General features: G+C 47.1%; 1 protein-coding gene across 2 annotated transcripts; it reads right to left on the bottom strand.

Moving 5' to 3' along the window:
• Positions 1 to 12671: 12671 nt before the first annotated feature.
• DUSP6 (dual specificity phosphatase 6) lies at positions 12672 to 16916 on the bottom strand. 2 transcript variants are annotated; one of them, XM_029601645.1, is made up of 3 exons: positions 15827 to 16916; positions 14944 to 15382; positions 12672 to 14050 (listed from the first exon to the last, which is right to left on the bottom strand). In XM_029601645.1, exons 1-3 carry the CDS (start codon positions 16224 to 16226, stop codon positions 13759 to 13761), a joined length of 1131 nt encoding a protein of 376 aa, XP_029457505.1. In that variant the 5' UTR covers positions 16227 to 16916; the 3' UTR covers positions 12672 to 13758. The 2 variants fall into 2 exon arrangements, with proteins under 2 accessions (XP_029457505.1, XP_029457504.1); XM_029601644.1 differs by having other exon boundaries at positions 12672 to 14056; positions 14951 to 15382; positions 15827 to 16909.
• Positions 16917 to 18353: the final 1437 nt, after the last annotated feature.

Genomic DNA, 18353 nt, shown 5'->3' with positions numbered 1-18353 from the left:
GTCTCTAATGCCCAGGTAGGTGCCCACTTGGGCACCAGTGATCATCAGACGCTATGGTTTGATATCGCGAACAGGATACAGAGAGGTCACACGAGGATCCAAGAGTTCAATTTCAAAAATACAGACTTTGCAAAATTGGAGATGTTCCTGGAGGAAGAACTAGAAGACTGGGAGAAAATGGGTGAGCTGGAACAACAGTGGCCAAATTATAAGGAGCTTTTACAAAGGCAACAAATTTGTATGTTGGAAAAGTAAAGAACCCGATCTGGTTCTCAAAGAAGATGGCTGAAAAAATTAAGGCAAAAAGAACAGCATTCAAGAAGTATAAAGGATCCCAAAAAGAGGAACACAGGGAAGGAAAACCTGGTGAAACTGAGGGAGACGAATAAAGTAATCAGGAAAGCAAAAGGTCAAGTGGAAGAAAGAATTGCCAAAGAGGTAAAGAGAGGAGACAAAACATTTTTCAGATACATCAGAGAAAGAAGGGAGGCCCGAAGTGGTATAGTGAAACTGAAAGGTGACGATGAGCAATCTGTGGAGAAAGATGAAGAAATAGCAGAAATATTAAACAAATATTTCAGTTTGGTGTTCACTAAATAAGACCCTGGAGAAGGACCGTTGCTGATTGACAAGATAATGGATGGGAGTGATGTAGATGCAAACGCATTTACAGAAGAGAATGCATGGGAAGAGCTTGGAAACCTGAAAAGCGGACAAGGTCATGGGGGCCAGATGAGGTACATCCTAGGATACTGAGGGAGCTGCGAGATATGCTGGCAGGTCTGCTGAAGGACCTGTGTAATACATCCCTGGGAACCGGAGTGGTGCAGCATGATTGGAAAAGAGAATTTGTGATCCCACTTCACAAGAGTGGAAGCAGAGAGGAGGCTGGAAACTACAGGCTGGTTAGCCTCACCTCGGTGGTGGGAAAATTAATGGAGACTGCTGAAGGAAAGGACAGTGAATTATCTACAATCCAGTGGATTGTAGACCCGAGGCAGCATGGATTCACCAGGGAAAGTCCTGCCAGACAAATCTGATTGCCATTTTTGATTGGGTGACTAGAGAACTGGATCAAGGAAGAACGCTCAATGTGATATACGGTCCCATATAGGAGGCACATGAATAAAATGAGAAGCTTGGGTGTGGGTGCCAAGGTGGTGGAGTGGATTACTAAATGGTTAACTGATAGGAAACAGCATATAATGGTAAATGGAACCCATTCTGATGAGAGAACAGTGTTAAGTGGAGTTCCTCAAGGATCGGTTTTGCGAGTGGCATTGCAGAGAATTTAGAAAGAAAAGTTCACCTTTTTGTGGATGATAATAAGATCTGCAACAAAGCGAATATGCCTGAAGGAGTAGAGGGAATGAAAAGAGATTTAGGAAAACTTGAAGAGTGGTCAAAGATTTGGCAGCTATGATTCAGTGCCAAGACGTTCAGAGTCATTCACCTGGGGTGCGGAAATCCAAAAGAATTGTATGTGATGAGTGGTGAAAGACCATCGAGCATGGACAAGGAGAGGGACCTTGGGGTGATTGTGTTTGGCGAACTGAAGGCAGTGAATCGATGAGACAAGGTGCTAGCTAAAGCCAGAAAGATGCTGGGCTGTATAGAGAGAGAGAGGAATAACCAGCAAGAAAAGGGAAGTGATAATGCCCTTGATGAGGCCTCACTTGTACTGTGTTCAGTTCTGGAGACCTTATCTCAGAAAGGATAGACAGGATTGAAACAGTCCAGAGGAAGGTGACCAAAATTATATGGGGTCTGTTGCATAAGCCGTACGAGGAGAAGCTGAAGGATCTAAATATGTATACTTTGGAGGAGAGGAGGTGCAGGGGAGATTTGATACAGATCTTCAGGTACCTGACAGGTATTAACGATGCACAAACATCAAACCTTTTCCACTGGAAAGGAAACAGTAGAACTAGGGGTCATATTATGAAACTCCAGGGATGGATGACTCAGAACCAATATCAGGAAATATTTCTCCACGGACAGGGTGATGGATGCCTGGAATGCCCTCTCAGAAGGGGTGGCGAAGACAAAAACAGTTACATTCAAAAGGGCAAGAGACAAACACTGTGGATCCCTAAAGGCTTAAAGAAAGGGATAGCGTAACATTTCTACATGGGGATAACCTGCACGGAGCGGCAGTTACTACCATAAGCAAATTGCTGGGCAGACTGAATGGACCATTTGGTCTTTATCTGCCAACATTACTATATTACTATTTAATCACATCCCCCAACACACTCTTCCATCAGTTTATCTCACCCACACAATTTCCCCACCCAACACTTTCTCCCCACCCCCCAACTCCTCCCTCACACACACTCTTCCCCCAAAACACCCAAAACACACATTCCCCTAATCTCATTTTAGCCAGTCTCAACCCACACCTGCCTCCTCCACCCTGTGACCACACCTATCCTTTCCAAGCCAGCTCTTCCTCAGTATCTCTTTTCCAGGGGCTTGCTGCTGGAACCACACCAGTTGTAATTTAGAACTGTATATATATGATGCATTCTTTGTAATGTATATTCAAAATAACATCATATTTACAGAGTGCTGATACCATGTAGTCTCATAAGTATAACCAGAGAAACCTCATACAAAATGGCGGGCTTTGTCTTTGATAGCCCTAAAAGCCACTGATATACTTCTACGGTCACTGGTAAATCACAATATAATCATTGGTTTCTCCGGTGTGTGCATTTTGCATTATTTTTTAGATTTTTTTCAAACTTTTTAAGGCAGTAGAATTTTACTTATCGTAGCAGTGGATGCAGTGGGGATATCAAGCTGGCGTTGGCCCGACACGGCTCGTGTTTCTGTCAGCTTCTTCAGGGGCCGCGAAATGCCAATTGATTCCCAGCAGCAGTGACAGCTATTGACCAGGCACAGGGTCCATGCTAGGCAGGTTCTGGAGGGAGCCACGTTTTGTGGCCCCTGGCCTATGACTGCAACAATGGCTTGGGGTGGGAGGGGAATATAAAATACGGGGAATAACCCCTCCCCCAGATAGTTGCAAATGATGGCTCACTGCACCATGGCCCGATAGCCAGCTCCATTCAAGTTGAAAATCCAAAGAAGTAGGAAGAAACTGCCGGGCCCATAAAGAGGAAAAAAAGTATCTTGTACAGGCCAGCACCATTGCTCAGATCACAGCACTTAGCTTTGCAGTGTAAGAACGTCACGGTAGTGCATCTCCTATGCGACAGGGTTTGGGCACACCTCACAGGAGATGCACTGGAGCCCAGGAACAGGAGGGAAGACAATCAGGCCAGTCAAAGGACCCAGTCCTCCTGTTTGAAACTGGCACGTCACCCGGATGCACTACCTGATGTAGAGGAGCGTAGAAGAAGAAAAAATGGAGATAAGATTGTAACAACGAAATCTCTCCTACAGTCCGAGCCTAACATCTGTATTGTGTTTTTTAAAGGAGGCACTAGAAGAATCTGGAACTAATTGGAAAACCAGGATATTAATCACTATACTACGTGCTAGAATTTGGAATTGTTTATTTAATAACAAGACAAATATTTGCCACTGCTTCCTTTGTATTACCTCTGACTACAATGAGAGAAGCATGGGGAACCGAGAGCTCCTGCAATCATAATTGCCTTGACATTTGCAGTCCTTTCCAAGATAATACGTTGAATTATATTACTCAGACTATAATTTGGTTATGGTAAATTTTAAGTAAGCAGTCCAGACTACAGTATTCATCTGTCTCTCAGATTAGTCTGAAAAGCATTTTGAATTGCTTGCAAACACACTTACTCAAATGTGTTTGAAATTGCAAACTGAATGCATAGAAAATTCGAGTTAAATAAGGACTGTGCTATACGGCAAAATATGAAGAAAAAGATGAAAAAAGAACCCCCCCCGCCCCCGAAAAGACAGAAAATAAAACTTCTGAAAAGGCACAGACATGCTTTTGGGAGCCAGTTTCCCATTACGCTGTAGCTTATTGAAGAGCCCCATATATTTCCATGAGATACTTTGGGCTAGCATTGTACCCTAAGAATGATGCTACGTATATGTTGCACTTCCTGGCCGCGTACGCTCAGTGGCTGGGCCTGCTCACCTCTCCCAACCATCCACGAGCTCAGGTCTCCTCTCCTCTGCCGGTCCCGGCCGTCCCCGTCACTCACCTCGGCCCACTCCGACTCCAGCAACGTCGCAGGCCTCACACCGGAGCTCCCGCTGGGGCCCTGCATCCAGCATCTCCTCAGCCCAGCCCCTAGGCGCGCGTGCGGCCGACCTCCTTCTATTTAAAGGGCCAAGCGCGGGAAACCCGGCCGGGTTGCTCAGTGATGACATCATCCCTGCATAGTTTAGAAGCGAGGCTCTGTCCCCCAGGATCTCGCCTTGGCAATCGGGTCGATCACTTTGTGATAACAAGTTTGCCTTCCTGCGTTTCCTGTGTCTCCTAATCCAGTTTCTTGTTCCAGTGCTCCTGTGTCTCCCGTTCCAGCGTCTCCTGTGTCTCCAGTCCCAGCGTCTCCTACTCCTTCGTCTCTCCATCCCTGGTAGTACTCTTCGGACTGATCTCACGGTACTGACCTCTGCTTGTTCTTGACTACTCCTTGATCGCTGCCTGTCCTGACCTCTGCCTGGAACTCTGACTATGCTTTGCTCGCTGCCTGCCCTGACCTCTGCCTGGCACACCGTCTACGTTCATCTGCCACCTGGAACCCGACCTCCTGCTTCACTTGACCACGTCTGATCTGATCTCTGCTACTGATCTTGCCTGGCTGACCACTCTACTCCAAGACTCTGGCCTTGATTCTCGCTATAGACTCGGACACTCTGTTTTGGCCTCCTGCAACCTCTGGACTTCTTTGTCTGAACACCGACCAAGCACCCTTGTTCGTGGTGGGCACTCCCTTGAACTTCCTCTCTAGGAGACCCTGCGAGGCCCACCTAAGACCAGGCGGCCCGGGTAACCAAGGGCTCAACCTGAGCGATCCCCAGGTTGCTTTTGGTGAACCTTCAGCTAGCCTCTGTCTCCTCCTGTGCTCCGCCTCCTGGTGGCAGGTGCTCTCCAGGTCAGACCGGAGAGCCGTACCAATCCTGCACCAGGCCAAGGGTCCATTCCCAGCGCAACAGTATATGTGTATGGAATAAACCAATATAAAATGTTTTCTGGATTTATTGGAATTGAGTTTCAAAGGGTCTGATTCACTAACAGGCCGATACAGAAAAACGCGTGGGAGAGCAGGCGATTCAGGAGGGTGGCCTATGCAAATTAGGGCCCACAGTAAAAGGAGGCAGTCAGCGGGTTTGACAGCTGACGCTCAGTTTTGCCGGCGTCGGTCCGTCTTCCAACCCGCTGGCCACGGGCTGATTTTTAATTTTTTTTTTAATTTAATTTTTATTTATTTATTTATTTTTACTTTTGGGGCCTCCGACTTAATATCGCTATGATATTAAGTCGGAGAGTGTACAGAAAAGCATTTTTTTCTGCTTTTCTGAACACTTCCCCGGCACTGGCAGAAATTAACGCCAGCCTTTGGGCAGGCGTTAATTTCTGAAAGTAAAATGTGCGGCTTGGCTGCACATTTTACTTTCTGTATCACGCGGGAATAAGTAATAGCGCCATCAACATGCATTTGCATGTTGCGGGCGCTATTAGTTTCGGGGGGATTGGACACACGTTTTCGACGCACTATTACCCCTTAACTCTATAAGGGGTAAAGCTAGCGCGTCGAAAACGCGCATCCAAACCGGAGCGCACTGTTTTGTATCGGCCTGCAAGTGATTACCTTTCAAAGAGTGCTCTGTTCCTATATAGCCCTATATAGGTCCCTGGTGAGACCTCATTTGGAATACTGTGTACAATTCTGGAGACCGCACCTTCAAAAGGATGGAGATGGCCCAGAAGGTGATCTTCATTCTATAGCATATGGGGATAGACTTAAACATTTAAACATGTATACCCTAGAGCAGCGATTCTCAACCATTGTGTCACGATGCACCAGTGTGTCGCCACGGAATGGCAGGCGTGTGGTACTTCCCGGTGTCCCACTGCCCTGGTTGTGCTTCCCTTTTCCCTGCCCCTGTGGGCAATGGGAAGCCTCCCTTCTTCCTGCCCCTGCTTAGGCCAATCGGCAGCCTCCTCCTTTCTTCCTACCAGTGGGAGCAGGAAGAAGGGAGGAATCCTTTGATTGGCTGGTGGGGCAGGAAGAAGGAGCATCCCATAGCCCAGGGGTGGGGTGTTTTGAGGGGGGCTGGGAAGAGTGGCAGTGTCCAGGCCAGTGGTGGTGAAGAAGCCTGACCCTGACAAAGCATGGCCGCCACAGAAGCTCATCCCCATGGCAGCAAAGAAGCCTAACACCAACGAAGCAAGGCCGCCACAGGAGCTCATCCCCATGGCAGCAAAGAAGCCTAACACCAACGAAGCAAGGCCGCCACAGGAGCTCATCCCCATGGCAGCAAAGAAGCCTAACACCAACGAAGCAAGGCCGCCACAGAAGCTCATCCCCATGGCAGCAAAGAAGCCTAACACCAACGAAGCAAGGCCGCCACAGGAGCTCATCCCCATGGCAGCGAAGAGGAAACCCGACCTTGCTGAATCAAGGCTGGCAACCCATCCCCATGGCAGTGAAGAGGAAACCTGAATCCGCCAAAGCAACGCCGCCACAGAAGCCCATCCCCGTGGTGGTGCAAAAGAAGGCCCACTGGAGTAAAGCCACAGCAGAATTGGAGCCCATCCCTGCAGCGAAGGATTTGGCGGTGAGGCCTGGTGCCCACATGAGAATGGGAGCCTGGGTATGGGTGATTGTGTGGGTGTGAATGGGAGCCTGGGTGTGGGTGATTGTGTGGGTGTGAATGAAAGCCTGGATGCGTGAGTGAGAGCTTGTTTATGGATGTGAATGGGAGCCTGGGTGGGTGTTTGTGTGGGTGTGAATGGGTGCCTGGGGCGTGAGTGAGAGCTTATGTGTGTGTGGTAGAATGGGTGTATGGGTGAGAGCTTGCATGTGTAGTAGAATGGGTGCTCAGGTGCATGGGTGAGGGCTTGTAACTGTGGTAGAATGGGAGCGAGAGCATTTGTGTGTGAGAGCTTGTATGATTGTAAGACAGCATGTGTGTGATCGAGAGAGAGACTGGTCAGGGAGGTGATGTTTCTGTGAGAGAGACTGGTCAAGAAGATGATTAGTGTGTGTATGAGAGACAGAGACTAATCAGGGAAGTGACTGGTGTGTCTGTGAGAGACAGAGAGTGGTTAGGGAGGTGACTGATGTGTGTGAGAGACAGAAATTGGTCGTGGGGTCTAATTGGGATGTGTGTTTGTGTGTGAGTGACTTGTTGTGGGCTCTAAGGAAGAGGACCATGAGGACAGAGCTTCAGCAGCCACTGCTGCTTCTGGTGTGTTCTATTGGCCTGCAAGGGAAAGGAGTAGGAGAGTTGCTGGAGAGAGTAAGTAAGGTGGCTTTTTAAGTTTATTTTTCTTGATTGACTGCCATTGTAATTATTGGGTATTATGTGATGTCTGCTGTTTTGAAATATTTTATTGATATTTGGAGAATTTTTAATAATTTTTATGAGCTTTTAATTGTTGGGAGTTATTCAGCAGCTGTTTTGAAACATTTATTAGTATAGTTTTACAATTATTTCTGCGTGGAGTTCTATAACAGCTTGGCTTTTTCTGTTTTCCTAATAGAGTATATTGGTGTTTAGGGCCTGGTTTAATATTTGTAGTGTTGTCTTTTCATAGATAGGGTTGTTACTATTGGGAGTGCATGCCATAATGCAGGTGTAACTTTGTGCAGGTTAATTTGTGTGCATTATTGCAGATCCTGGGACTGTGTTAGGTGCTATATTTCTCTTTCCATTTCTCCAGGTTCGCACTGCACACAGAGTGGCTTTTTTGGTTTTCCATTCCAGTTTCTGTCTCCATATTTATAATTTGTGGTTTTTCTGTACTTGGTGAAGGTCATTTCTGGGTGTGTGACCGAGGTGAGGTATTTTACTAGCATGTAGGCATTTGTATCAATCTTATTTGTTGTGTTTTCTCAATTGGAAATGTATTAGTGGTAAATTACCGTCTTTTCATAAGGAGGGCTATTGTGCCTGCTTTTACTAAGATGTCATTAGAACCAGAATATCTTTTTTTTGTATGGCGAGTTGTACAGGGTAATGCCCTAGTTCTGCTCTGCACTCATTGCTGGGGGTTGAGGGGGTTCCTGTGGAGGCAGGGCGCATGTTTACATTTAGGCCCGTGAAGGTCACATGTTCAGTGTGTCACGTATGTGAGAACCATCTGCCAGGTGTGTCCTGGCCTATAAAACGGTTGAGAGCCACTGGCCTAGAGTACAGGCAAGATAAGGGAGATATAATACAGATATTTAAATATCTCAAAGGCCTCCATGCACAGGAAAGCAGGCTCTATTATGAGGGGGTCTTAGGATGAGGGTGAAAGGGAGTAGACTTAAGAATAATGTAGTGGCTGAATGGAGCGGCCTCCCAGTCGTGGTGGCAATAAAAATGGTATCTGTACTCAAGAAGGTATGAGATAAGTACAGGGGATCTGTGAGGGTGTGATGAGAATTGTAAAGCTAATGTAGTCGAGTGGATGGGTAGACTAGATAGGCGATGCACTCTTTTTCTGCCTTGTTTCTCCACCTGCAATTCATTGGTATAAATTTAGGTTCCTAGGTTAGGTACCTGGTGTTGGAAAATCACTGCTGTTTTTCTTCTCTGCCCAAACTGCCTCCCACTTTTTAAGAGTCCTCAATTTTGGTGCGCAGCTGCAGGCACTTTTCCGAGTGATTGGTTTTGGTGCTTAACTCCCAGAAGCGAGGCACCTCAGCCCTTCGGAAAGTGAACTGCCGAGTATTCTTGCCCCCGCTGATACAAAATGGGAGAAAAGCCTTAGGGAACTAGGCTCTTAGGCACCTCTTATGCAGGTAACAACAGATGTAACTCACGCATGCAAGTGGAGTTCGAGCCTCCTGCTCACTTTCCTAACGCACACAAACCTGTCTGCTTAAAAGGCTGGAGGTGCCCTGGTGTTTTTCGCATGGGCACGTACATGCACACACTCCATCCATTTTCTAAAAGGTACACAGTACAGAGGGCCTGACGCCAACAAGTCTAACTTTACACCCCTGGTTTACTTCACCTGAATGTGCACATTTACCTGCAGATCAACAACCCGATTTTCAAACTCAACGTGGGCGACTGCCTGGTGTTTGAAATCTCCTTGTTCGGTGCAGCTTCATACACGTGCAACTTTGTAATTTGGCACCTTAATGATAATTTATCCTATAAAGCAGAGCAATTTTATTTATACAATTATTATTTTAAGGCACAACATAACCATAAGAAAGTCAATACGCTAGCAATGTGCGTACGAAGGATCACTAGAACACGGCGTAACATGAGCGGTTTTCTAAATATGTACAATGAATACATATGAAATAACTTTGCATACAATGGAGGCAGTACATGCAAAGCTATCTCACGCATCTTCCTTGTGGATATCCTGAAAACCTGGCCTGTTTGTGGCTCTCGAGGACTGGAGTTGGCCACCCCTGCTCCAAGGCCACAATCTTAGCTACCTCACTGTCCCTTAGATGCAACGGCGGCGTGATCTTCCAGTTATGAGATGGGCAGCATGTAAGAGCTGCTAAATCAGTTTACATAAAACAGCTGGTGCAGGAACCTCCTCCACAGAGCAGGCAATGAGACAGTCCCGCTTCCTTATATCAGAGGCCCCGGTGAGCTCCTTAAAGCCAAGCGTTCAAACCTCCCTGCTTTCCCACCACCAGCCAACGTTGACGTCACATTTGCCCACATCCCCTCCAAACAGTGAGGTTTCAAGGGGGGGCAATTTTGAGACTGGCCAGGTAGCTTGCAGGCCCACAGATACTTTGACTTGCACGCTAATTTTAAAAGGAAAACCTCCTTTGAAAAAAGTCGGAGCCAGTGAGGAAAAAAAAAAATGCATCACAAAGTGCACAGCAAAGTACAGGTGGCGATCTCAGACTTAAATCCCTTCCCTCACCCCAGACCCACCCCCTTTCAACTGTGGCTAAAAAGGTCAAGCATGGCAGAGGGGAGGGTCATTTTCAGCCTGCAACTTCTCCTCACTGGTCTGGGCATTTATTTTCAGGGGTCCCAGGGATCAGGACACATTGTGACAGGATGTGACAGCCTTTGCTTTCTGCAGCTCCCAGCATGGGGGGGTTCTCTTGCGGTCTCCCCTGTCATCAGGCCCAACCCTGCTTGGTTCCAAAATCTGAAATTCAGGCTCTCCCAGGCCAGAGGTGATGCAGGAAAAATGGTTAAAGCATTTTACAGTGCCACTTTTGTTTTCAGATCATACCCCTCCACCTTAAATCATATAAAAATAAAAAAGTAGGTGCTTTTTCATTCCACTGAATATTTAAACTAACTTACATATACAAAGTTTTTCGGGCACTAGCCCCACCTCACTGGGCAGCTTCTCCCCCCTCCCCCATCTGATCCTGCAGTTCATAGGCTCAACTCCGTACATATATTGTTTTTCCTTTTTACATGTCCCCACATTAACTTTAAAATTCAGGAGAAGGAAGCCCAGCTAGAGTATCTATACACATCTGCATACAACTAAATTAGGTGGAATATGAAAAACAAAAAAGCTGAAATAACACAGGGATTCTTTAAACCATCTTGGGGTTTTGGTTGTTTTCTACTGGGCGCTTGAGCACCTGAAGTGTTTGTGTCTTTTTTGCTAGTTTTGCTGGCTGTGGGCTGTACTCTACATATTGCATGTTTAATTCTTGCTGTCAGAAGGAATCTGTTGCAAAGAAAAAAAAAAAAAGCGAACACAAGAAAATTCAACTCTTGAAAAACAAAATAAACTATATATCCTCACAATTACTAAAGAATTTTAGCAGTAGTTGATGTAAATAAATAAAAGGAAGGTTCTCTTATTGCTAAAAACAGTTGGGATATAAATTAAAAACTTACAGTATAAGTTAAGGGAAACGTTTTATAGACCAAGTAAAACAGTTTATACTGTAAACAAATGTTTCAGCAATTTAACTGGGTTGTCCTACCTTAAAAAAAAAAAAAAAAAAAAGTAGGTTGCCCATTTAGCCATGCGATTTTCACAGTCCAGGGTACTTAAATACAAACCTTTCAATTAAAAAAAAACCCTCCCCTCAAACTGGAAGCCAGGCACTTGCTGAATGGCAGCGTCTGAAAGGAAAGGCAGCAGGTTCAGTTCTCAGCGTGACCTCTTGCACTGCTTCCTGCCTTTCAGATGTGTTAACTTCCCTTCTGCGGTAATGGCCTCTGGCACCGGGCCCAGAAACATTAATTTCAGAAGTGGACAGACAAGCAACAAAGCAAAAAAAAAAAAAAAGCACCAGTGAAAAGAAAAGGAGATGGTGGGAAGGCCCATCTGTCAGCCCCAGCCGAACAATAGGAACACAGCCATGCGAGGTTCTCCGAGGCAAGCAGAGGAAACTGGCTAAAATTATCCTCCGGCCTGGGCTGAGAAAGCCGCCCACTTGAGAAGCAGCTGGACAGGAAATTGCTAAGAGCTGCTTGCAAAATCTCTGCTTTCAAACAGCACAATGTAGGGGGGAGGGTGCGTGCCAGAAGCGGAAACAGTTCAGAAGTGGATTAGGAGCAGCTAAGTTTAGCTGTAATCTACTTCTGCGTTCACAGCACACTCAATGTTGGGTCACTGTTACTACTACAGGCCGGACACCTTCTTGTGGTCTAGTGTAACGCCAGCTTTATTTTTTTTTTTTTTATCTTAGTGATACTAGATTGTATATGTATATTAAAGTGAGTTCTACACATTATAAAAGCTGTGCTGCAACTTGAGGGAAATGTTTTGTATGCACATAAATCATGGTCTCCTGGACATGCATTACAAGATATGTAATTAAATTTCTCCCCCCCCCAAAAAAAAAGTGTCATCTTAGGAAAAAATGCCTTAATTTGTGTGTGTGTGTGGGGGGGGGGGGGGGGGTCAGGAAGAGGGAAGAAAAAAAACAAAACCTTTTTTCACTGTTGTGGCCAATCCGGCTTCAGAACAGCTTTTTTTTTTTTAAATCACATAGAAGCTGCTGTAGATCCACCTGTTAACACAGGCAAGACTGATCCCTCAAGGAAAACCAGACCCAGCCGCTGGCCTTTGCACAGGGAAAGAGCTTGCAAACCTACAGAAAGATCTGGGCACCAAGGACACTTGCTGCATATTTCTTTAGAACTGTTCACTTTCTCATTGCCTACGGGGAAAGCCACCTAATCGTAAAAAATGTTTGCCATTAGAGGCTTTTATTGTAAAAAGGTTTACGCACACACGTTCAGGATTAATTGTTGTACTATGTATTTTACACGTTACACGCGTGCCAGATGCTTTTTTGTTTCCCCCACATTGACCAGACAGCTTACCGAAAGGGTTACTCAGATACAGCGAGTGGAAAGCTTCCGTGAAGGAGGCAATTCTAAAGTGTTTCAGTCCTGAACTATTCCCTCTTAAGATTCTGCCATGCTGACCTTACCATTCAGGGAGCAGAGGGGAGGGGGCCTCTGAAATACAGTCAATAAAGATGTTCAAAACTAAGCAACACCTACTTAAGTACGATCTGCTGCAACTGAGGCAGGTTGTAGTTCTAGCACTCTAAAATCAATGGACAGGATAGCCACATACCAAAATCCTCAATAGCCAAAATAGTTATTTATTAATAATTTAAGGTTTTACATTCTTATGAATTTGGCTTCAGTCTTACCACAAATATCAGGGAGCAGTAAGGTCCCTGCATTGGCAGTCGTATGCAGCTCACTCTGCATACATCGAGTACACATGCTCACACATACTTCCAGTTTAATTGTACAAGAAAAACAAAAAAAAAAAATATTGCATTTGAGGTGAAGCTCCCTGAAAAGTTTGTACAGAGGTAATAGCATCAGGATAAAACCAAAAAAAAAAAAAAAAGAAAAGGCATTTGTGTCAACAAAATAACCCTCCCACAAACAGAGGAAACTCTTCTAAGAAGAGGATATATGTACACAAGACTTACGCAAATTCAGGAAATACCCGAGCAAGAAATTCATTAACTGCATGTGGATCACATGACAGAACGAATACCCCGAAAGTCATGGAAAGGCCCTAGTAACAGCTGAACTATAAAAACTGTGCTGTAAATGCAGTCCAAGACCTAGAATCCAAGTGTCTTTAAAAAAAAAAAAAAAAAGGAATTGTACAGGGTTTCTTCAGAAAGGGCTGCTACCCATTTAAAAAAGCCTAACATTTAATGCAATACTCTGCAAATGAATACTTCAAAATGTTCCAAAAACTCGTCTCTTCCAAGCCATGAAAGAACCAGTCTTCACAGAAGACATTTTTAAAAATTTTAATGTAATTTTAAGAAGTTACTCAACCCAGAACAGGACGTAGAAAAAACTTCAGTCAGCTGGTTCCTGTAAAGTCCAGTTAAACCCCCAGCTCTTTGGAAGAGTTCCGATGCCGCAGAGGGGAGCAGCTGCGCACATCTGTCTTGCGTCACAACCCCAGGACGTCTCATTTCTGCCACGCTGCCGCCAGACCCGAACCCACGAGTTTTCCTCCTCTGGCCACAGGCGTGAGGAAATCTTCTCCTCTAGGTTACCAAAAGGGCCCTTGCGCTGCCCCCAGGTCCAGTGGCTCTCATCAATATTTTTAAAAAAGGAAAAAACAAAAAAACCCAAGAGAGAAAAGCCATCTCCGGAATGCTCAGAGCCAAGGCAGAGGTGGGCAAGGCATTTTCACGTGGACTGGAAGACGTTCTGGTTCGCCGGCGTGGTGGTGAAGTAGAGCTGCTGGTGGCTGGGCGCCCGGTTATCGCAGGGGCTGCTCAGGCCCAGAGTCCTCTCGAAGTCCAGCAGCTGGCCCATGAAGTTGAAGTTGGGCGAGATGTTGGACTTCTTCGTCTTGACGATGTCGTAGGCGTCGTTCATGGACAGGTTGAGCTTCTGCATGAGGTACGCCACGGTGACGGTGACCGAGCGGCTGATGCCGGCCAGGCAGTGCACCAGGACGCCGCAGCTCTGCCCCGAGCTTCATCTTGGAGAGCAAATAAAAAGGGGGGGGGAAAAAAAAAGAAAGTGTTAGCATCATGAACTACTCTCCCGACTCAGTGCAATACTAACTGCCGGGCTTCACTGACTTCACGCTCTGCCCAGCCCCTTTAATATGCACATTCAGTACTTCACTGTGTGTATTTAGAAATCCTGTGGCACGTAATGCATTTCTAGGCAGACAGACTGCAAAAGAGTCTATTAAATTATTCTCCGACTGTTCTGCTCTCAACAATGGAACCATTCAGGCGTTTTTAAAAGAAAAAGGGAAGTCATGGGAGGGGGGGGAGGAACAGGATGTCGGCACTGGTTGAAAATGGTTCCTTTGTAATAGGAAATGTAGAACAATGCCTGGAGATTAGTTTCTCTGGGGCTCCTGGCCCACGCCGCTTCCTGCTGTGCTCAGGTTACTGCTCCCTCTGCAGTCAGCAGGATCAGAGGTCAGATCCGCCAAACAATTCAGCATTAAAAGACCTTGGGACAGGCGCAATGGGATACGCCAGAGTGTGTGTATATATGTAAAAAGCTTGGATTCCTTCCAAATGAACATAATATGGTAGTTGTATTCCTAGTCCCCACTGTAAGGGAGGAGAGTCCTCACCATCTCACCTATCCTTAAAAAAAAATTGTCACTTATTAAAATCCTGTTTTCTTAAATGTTTCCACTCTAAACCCTCAAGAGTTAAACTGCACTCCTGTTACAAAGCGAGAGTAAGTTCTGCATCTCGGTTTTATGGGATATTATCCGACAGTCACGGAAGACACGGGGTGGGGGAGAGATTCCGTGCAAATCCGTTTGGGGGGGGGGGGAAGACGGACAAAATCAAACGAATTCAAAACACAGCGCCGACACCCGGAGGGCGAGCTGCAAGCCTCTTACCTATGAAAGAGATGGCCTCGGGGAAGAACTGGGACAGGTTCTGGCTCCAGTGGTCCGAGATGGGGATCTGCTTGTATCGGAACTCGCCGGCGTTCTCGAAGAGGTTCGGCAGGTTGGGGGTGACGTTCAGGATGTACTTTATGCCAAACTCCTCCAGCACGTCCAGGTTGGTGGAATCCTTGGCGCAGCCCAGGTAGAGGTAGGGCAAGATCTCCACCGGGAAGGAGGGCTGGCTGTTGGACAGGGGGCTGCCGTCCGAGTCGGTGGCGCTGTTGGGGTCCCGGTCGAGGTCCGATTCGATATCGGAGGAGGAATCGGAGCTGATCCGGAGGCCTCCCAAGCCCAGCACCGGCGGGGAGCTGCTGCTGCACGAGCTGTCCAGATTCGTCTCGCAGTGCACCGGGAACTCGGCCTGGAACTTGTTGAATCCACCTGCCAGGAGAGGATAAATAAAAAGACAAAAAAAAAAAAAGTGTGAAATCGGAGCCCGGATGGTGACAGCTGTGGAACTCTCTCAGACCCGCTCCTTGGGCATTACACATACCACTAGGCTAGGAAACCGTAGCAATCAGACCGATTCTTCTGTTTATATTTAACTAGGAACTGACAAACGGAGACGCTTCTAAGCGCTACCTATTCTGCAAATCCGATTTCTAGGAACGAAAAGTCCACAGACAGTACCAGAACATCCTGGAAAGTGGAGCTCTTACATTAAACCGGACGATCTCTTTCCAGTAGTCTGATAAAAAGGGGCAGAATGGATGCAAGCCCCGTTAAGAAGGGTCTGCTCCGGCCAGAATCGGTCCCCCCTAAAGTCCCATGAATCGGCTCCGGGTGCCCCCCGTGCCCCCCCCCGGCAGAAGCCCCTCTCCTCACCTTCCAGGAAGAAGGCTTTGCAGCCCTCGTCCTTCAGCCGCCTCATGAGCAGCCCCAGCACCGAGTCGCCGCCCGTGTTCTCGTTCCAGTCGCTGCTGCCCTCGTCGTAGAGCAGGAGGGTGTCGGTGCCGCAGCGCCCCGCCAGCCGCTCGCGGTCCTGCCCGCTGGGGAAGAGCGCCTTGACGGGCAGGTTGCCCTTGCGCAGCCGCCGCAGCATGATGCCCGGGATGGCCACGCTGATGGCCGACTCGACGTGCGAGGACTCGTAGAGCTCCTGCGGGCGACAGTCCATGAGCAGCAGCCGGTCATTGCCCAGTTCCAGCTGCTCCTTCAGCCAAGCCACCGTCTTACTGACCGCCATTTCCGAAACGGAAGGAACGGGTCTGAACTTCTCTATCATCAGGGTGCGAAAAGGGGGGACGAAAATGGGGGGGAAAAAAAAAGTAAAAGTAAAAATTGAAAATTAAGAAAAGGGACGGATCGGTCAGTGCCAACCGCCCCGGTAACGGGGCAGAAGCTGCTGCCTTGCCTTCCACGCTCAGCTCCTCCTGCGAAATGCACCGAGGATGCGTGAGCATGGAACGGGGGAGGGGGGGGGGGGGGAGAGAGAGAAAAAGCTCTCAAGAGTCCCGTGTGCTGGCACGGACCGGCATCCCCTCCTGCAAGCCCATCACCGCGCACTCAGGGAGTCCGTGGAGGAGCCGCGCTGATCGCACCAGTCCAGGCGGTCGCCTCTCCTCTACTTCTTCTGGCCATGCGGCTTAAAGCCTGTACCTCCCCCACCAACCCCCCCTTCCTCTTCCTCCTCCTTCCCTGGCTCGGAGATAGCGAGTGAGAGCAAGAAATCTGTGTGCTCGTCCTAGGGCTTTACTAGACTCGTTTGCAGCACCCCCGGCTTTGTCCGTGTCCTCCCTCCACCTCCAGCCTAGTCCCCTCCTCCCGGGCTCAGTGAGTCCTCGACGGCATCAATGTTGCCTTTTAATCGGCCCCGCGCGGCGCGCAGCCCCTCTTCAATGGAACGTCTCAATGGAGACATTCTCCTGGCCGGCCAATCGGGGCGCTCGGAACGGCTGTTGCCGTGGCGACGGGCCGGCTAGAACAGGTCGCCTTCTTGAATTGTTAATGAGTTTGTCATTCACAAAAACGGAAAGGAATTTCCGCTCCGGATCAGCCGAGTGCAAACAAGCAGCAACAGCGCCCCGGCGGGGGGAGGGGGCGGGGCAGAGGCAGTTCCCGGGCTCAGGTTTCCTGCTGTTAAAGTTCACGCATAGCCCCGGTGCTATTACACAAGAAAGGCTGCAATTACCAGGGAACAAAAGACCTCGGCTGCGGTTGTGTATGAAGGAATCTTTAATAGCCCTATTAGAAATTCCGCTTCCTACGCGTGCCGATTGCAGGCTGCGCCTTTGGTTCCTTCCCGAGGAAGGCGCCTCCTTTTGCAATACACATTAGGGTCAGAGTTTAAACCAAAGGCTGCCTTCGGCTTCAAAGAAAGGCGCTTGTAGGGAGGTTAGAAGCGAGGAACAGGTGATGGGCAAATCTTGCTTTTCAACTTCTTTTTTTCGCAAAGGAACAGGGTTTGATGAAGCGTTAGACAGAACTCCATAAAGCTGATAATTAGTATTATTACCAACTATCCGTTCATGTCCTCTCTGCTTCAGATGAGCACGGACAAATGCTGGATCGTGATCGGTCAAATACTTGGAATATAGTGATACAGCGTATTCCTCACTTAATAATCTCTTACCAGACTTCATGGAACTGAGTTTTACATTTATATTCACTAATGATCTGTATAATTATTAAAATGATCAAGCCCGTCTAATTTAGACAGCAATTAGAGTTTAAAAACAACGAAGTAAAACTTAATTTGTAACCAATTCTGGAAACTCTTAATCTTGAAAGTTTTTTTTTTCTGCCTTTTTTTTGTCCGCTTGTTTAATTATTACAACAAAAGTTGTTTTACTGTGCTGCAGCATTTGCACTCTTCTCTAGCCTGTATTTTGCATGAGACGGTGGATAAATACAGGCATGCTTCTGTCTCTAATGCAAGCCTTCTATAAACTAGCCTTTCACACACCCGCATGGCAGACTTTAACGAGTATTTTCAGAGCAATTTATACGTTGGAAACTGGCTTGGAGAGGCCTCGGTAATTGGCCGAGCAAGCACACAAGTTATCTTGCCCAAAATCAGCCCTGATCTGTAACCTGTGCTGGGTAACTTACGTCCATGTTTTGTTTTTAAATCAAAAAGCAGGAGCTCAAGGCGCAACTCCGCCCCGCCAGAGCAGGGAAACGTATATACAGAATCAGGTTGTGCTAATATTTTTCCTCGGCATAACCTCCCCTCCAAAGCAGATTCACGCTCATAAAGCGAGGTATTAGTAGTTATTTTATTGTGTTTTTACTGTTATATGTATTGTGATATTATTGTTGTACACCACGCGTGCAGGTTCTATATGGGGGTGCGGTATATAAGACATTGGAAATAAAATAAATCTTTTGAAGGGCATGGAAGGCAGAATAA

This window comes from Rhinatrema bivittatum, chromosome 4, assembly GCF_901001135.1.
Source record: "Rhinatrema bivittatum chromosome 4, aRhiBiv1.1, whole genome shotgun sequence".
NCBI classification, from domain to species: domain Eukaryota; kingdom Metazoa; phylum Chordata; class Amphibia; order Gymnophiona; family Rhinatrematidae; genus Rhinatrema; species Rhinatrema bivittatum.
The sequence above is the reverse complement of the archived record's forward strand: the minus strand, read 5'-3'. Positions and strand labels throughout refer to the sequence as shown.

Excerpts from the sequence above, each read along its gene's own strand:
- DUSP6 (XM_029601645.1), bottom strand. The coding sequence starts at position 16,226 with ATGATAGAGAAGTTCAGACCCGTTCCTTCCGTTTCGGAAATGGCGGTC. Across the intron at positions 15,383-15,826 it reads CAAAGCCTTCTTCCTGGAAG|GTGGATTCAACAAGTTCCAG; the intron begins GTGAGGAGAGGG and ends CTCTCCTGGCAG. Across the intron at positions 14,051-14,943 it reads ATCTCTTTCATAGGTAAGAG|CTCGGGGCAGAGCTGCGGCG; the intron begins GCTTGCAGCTCG and ends TCCAAGATGAAG.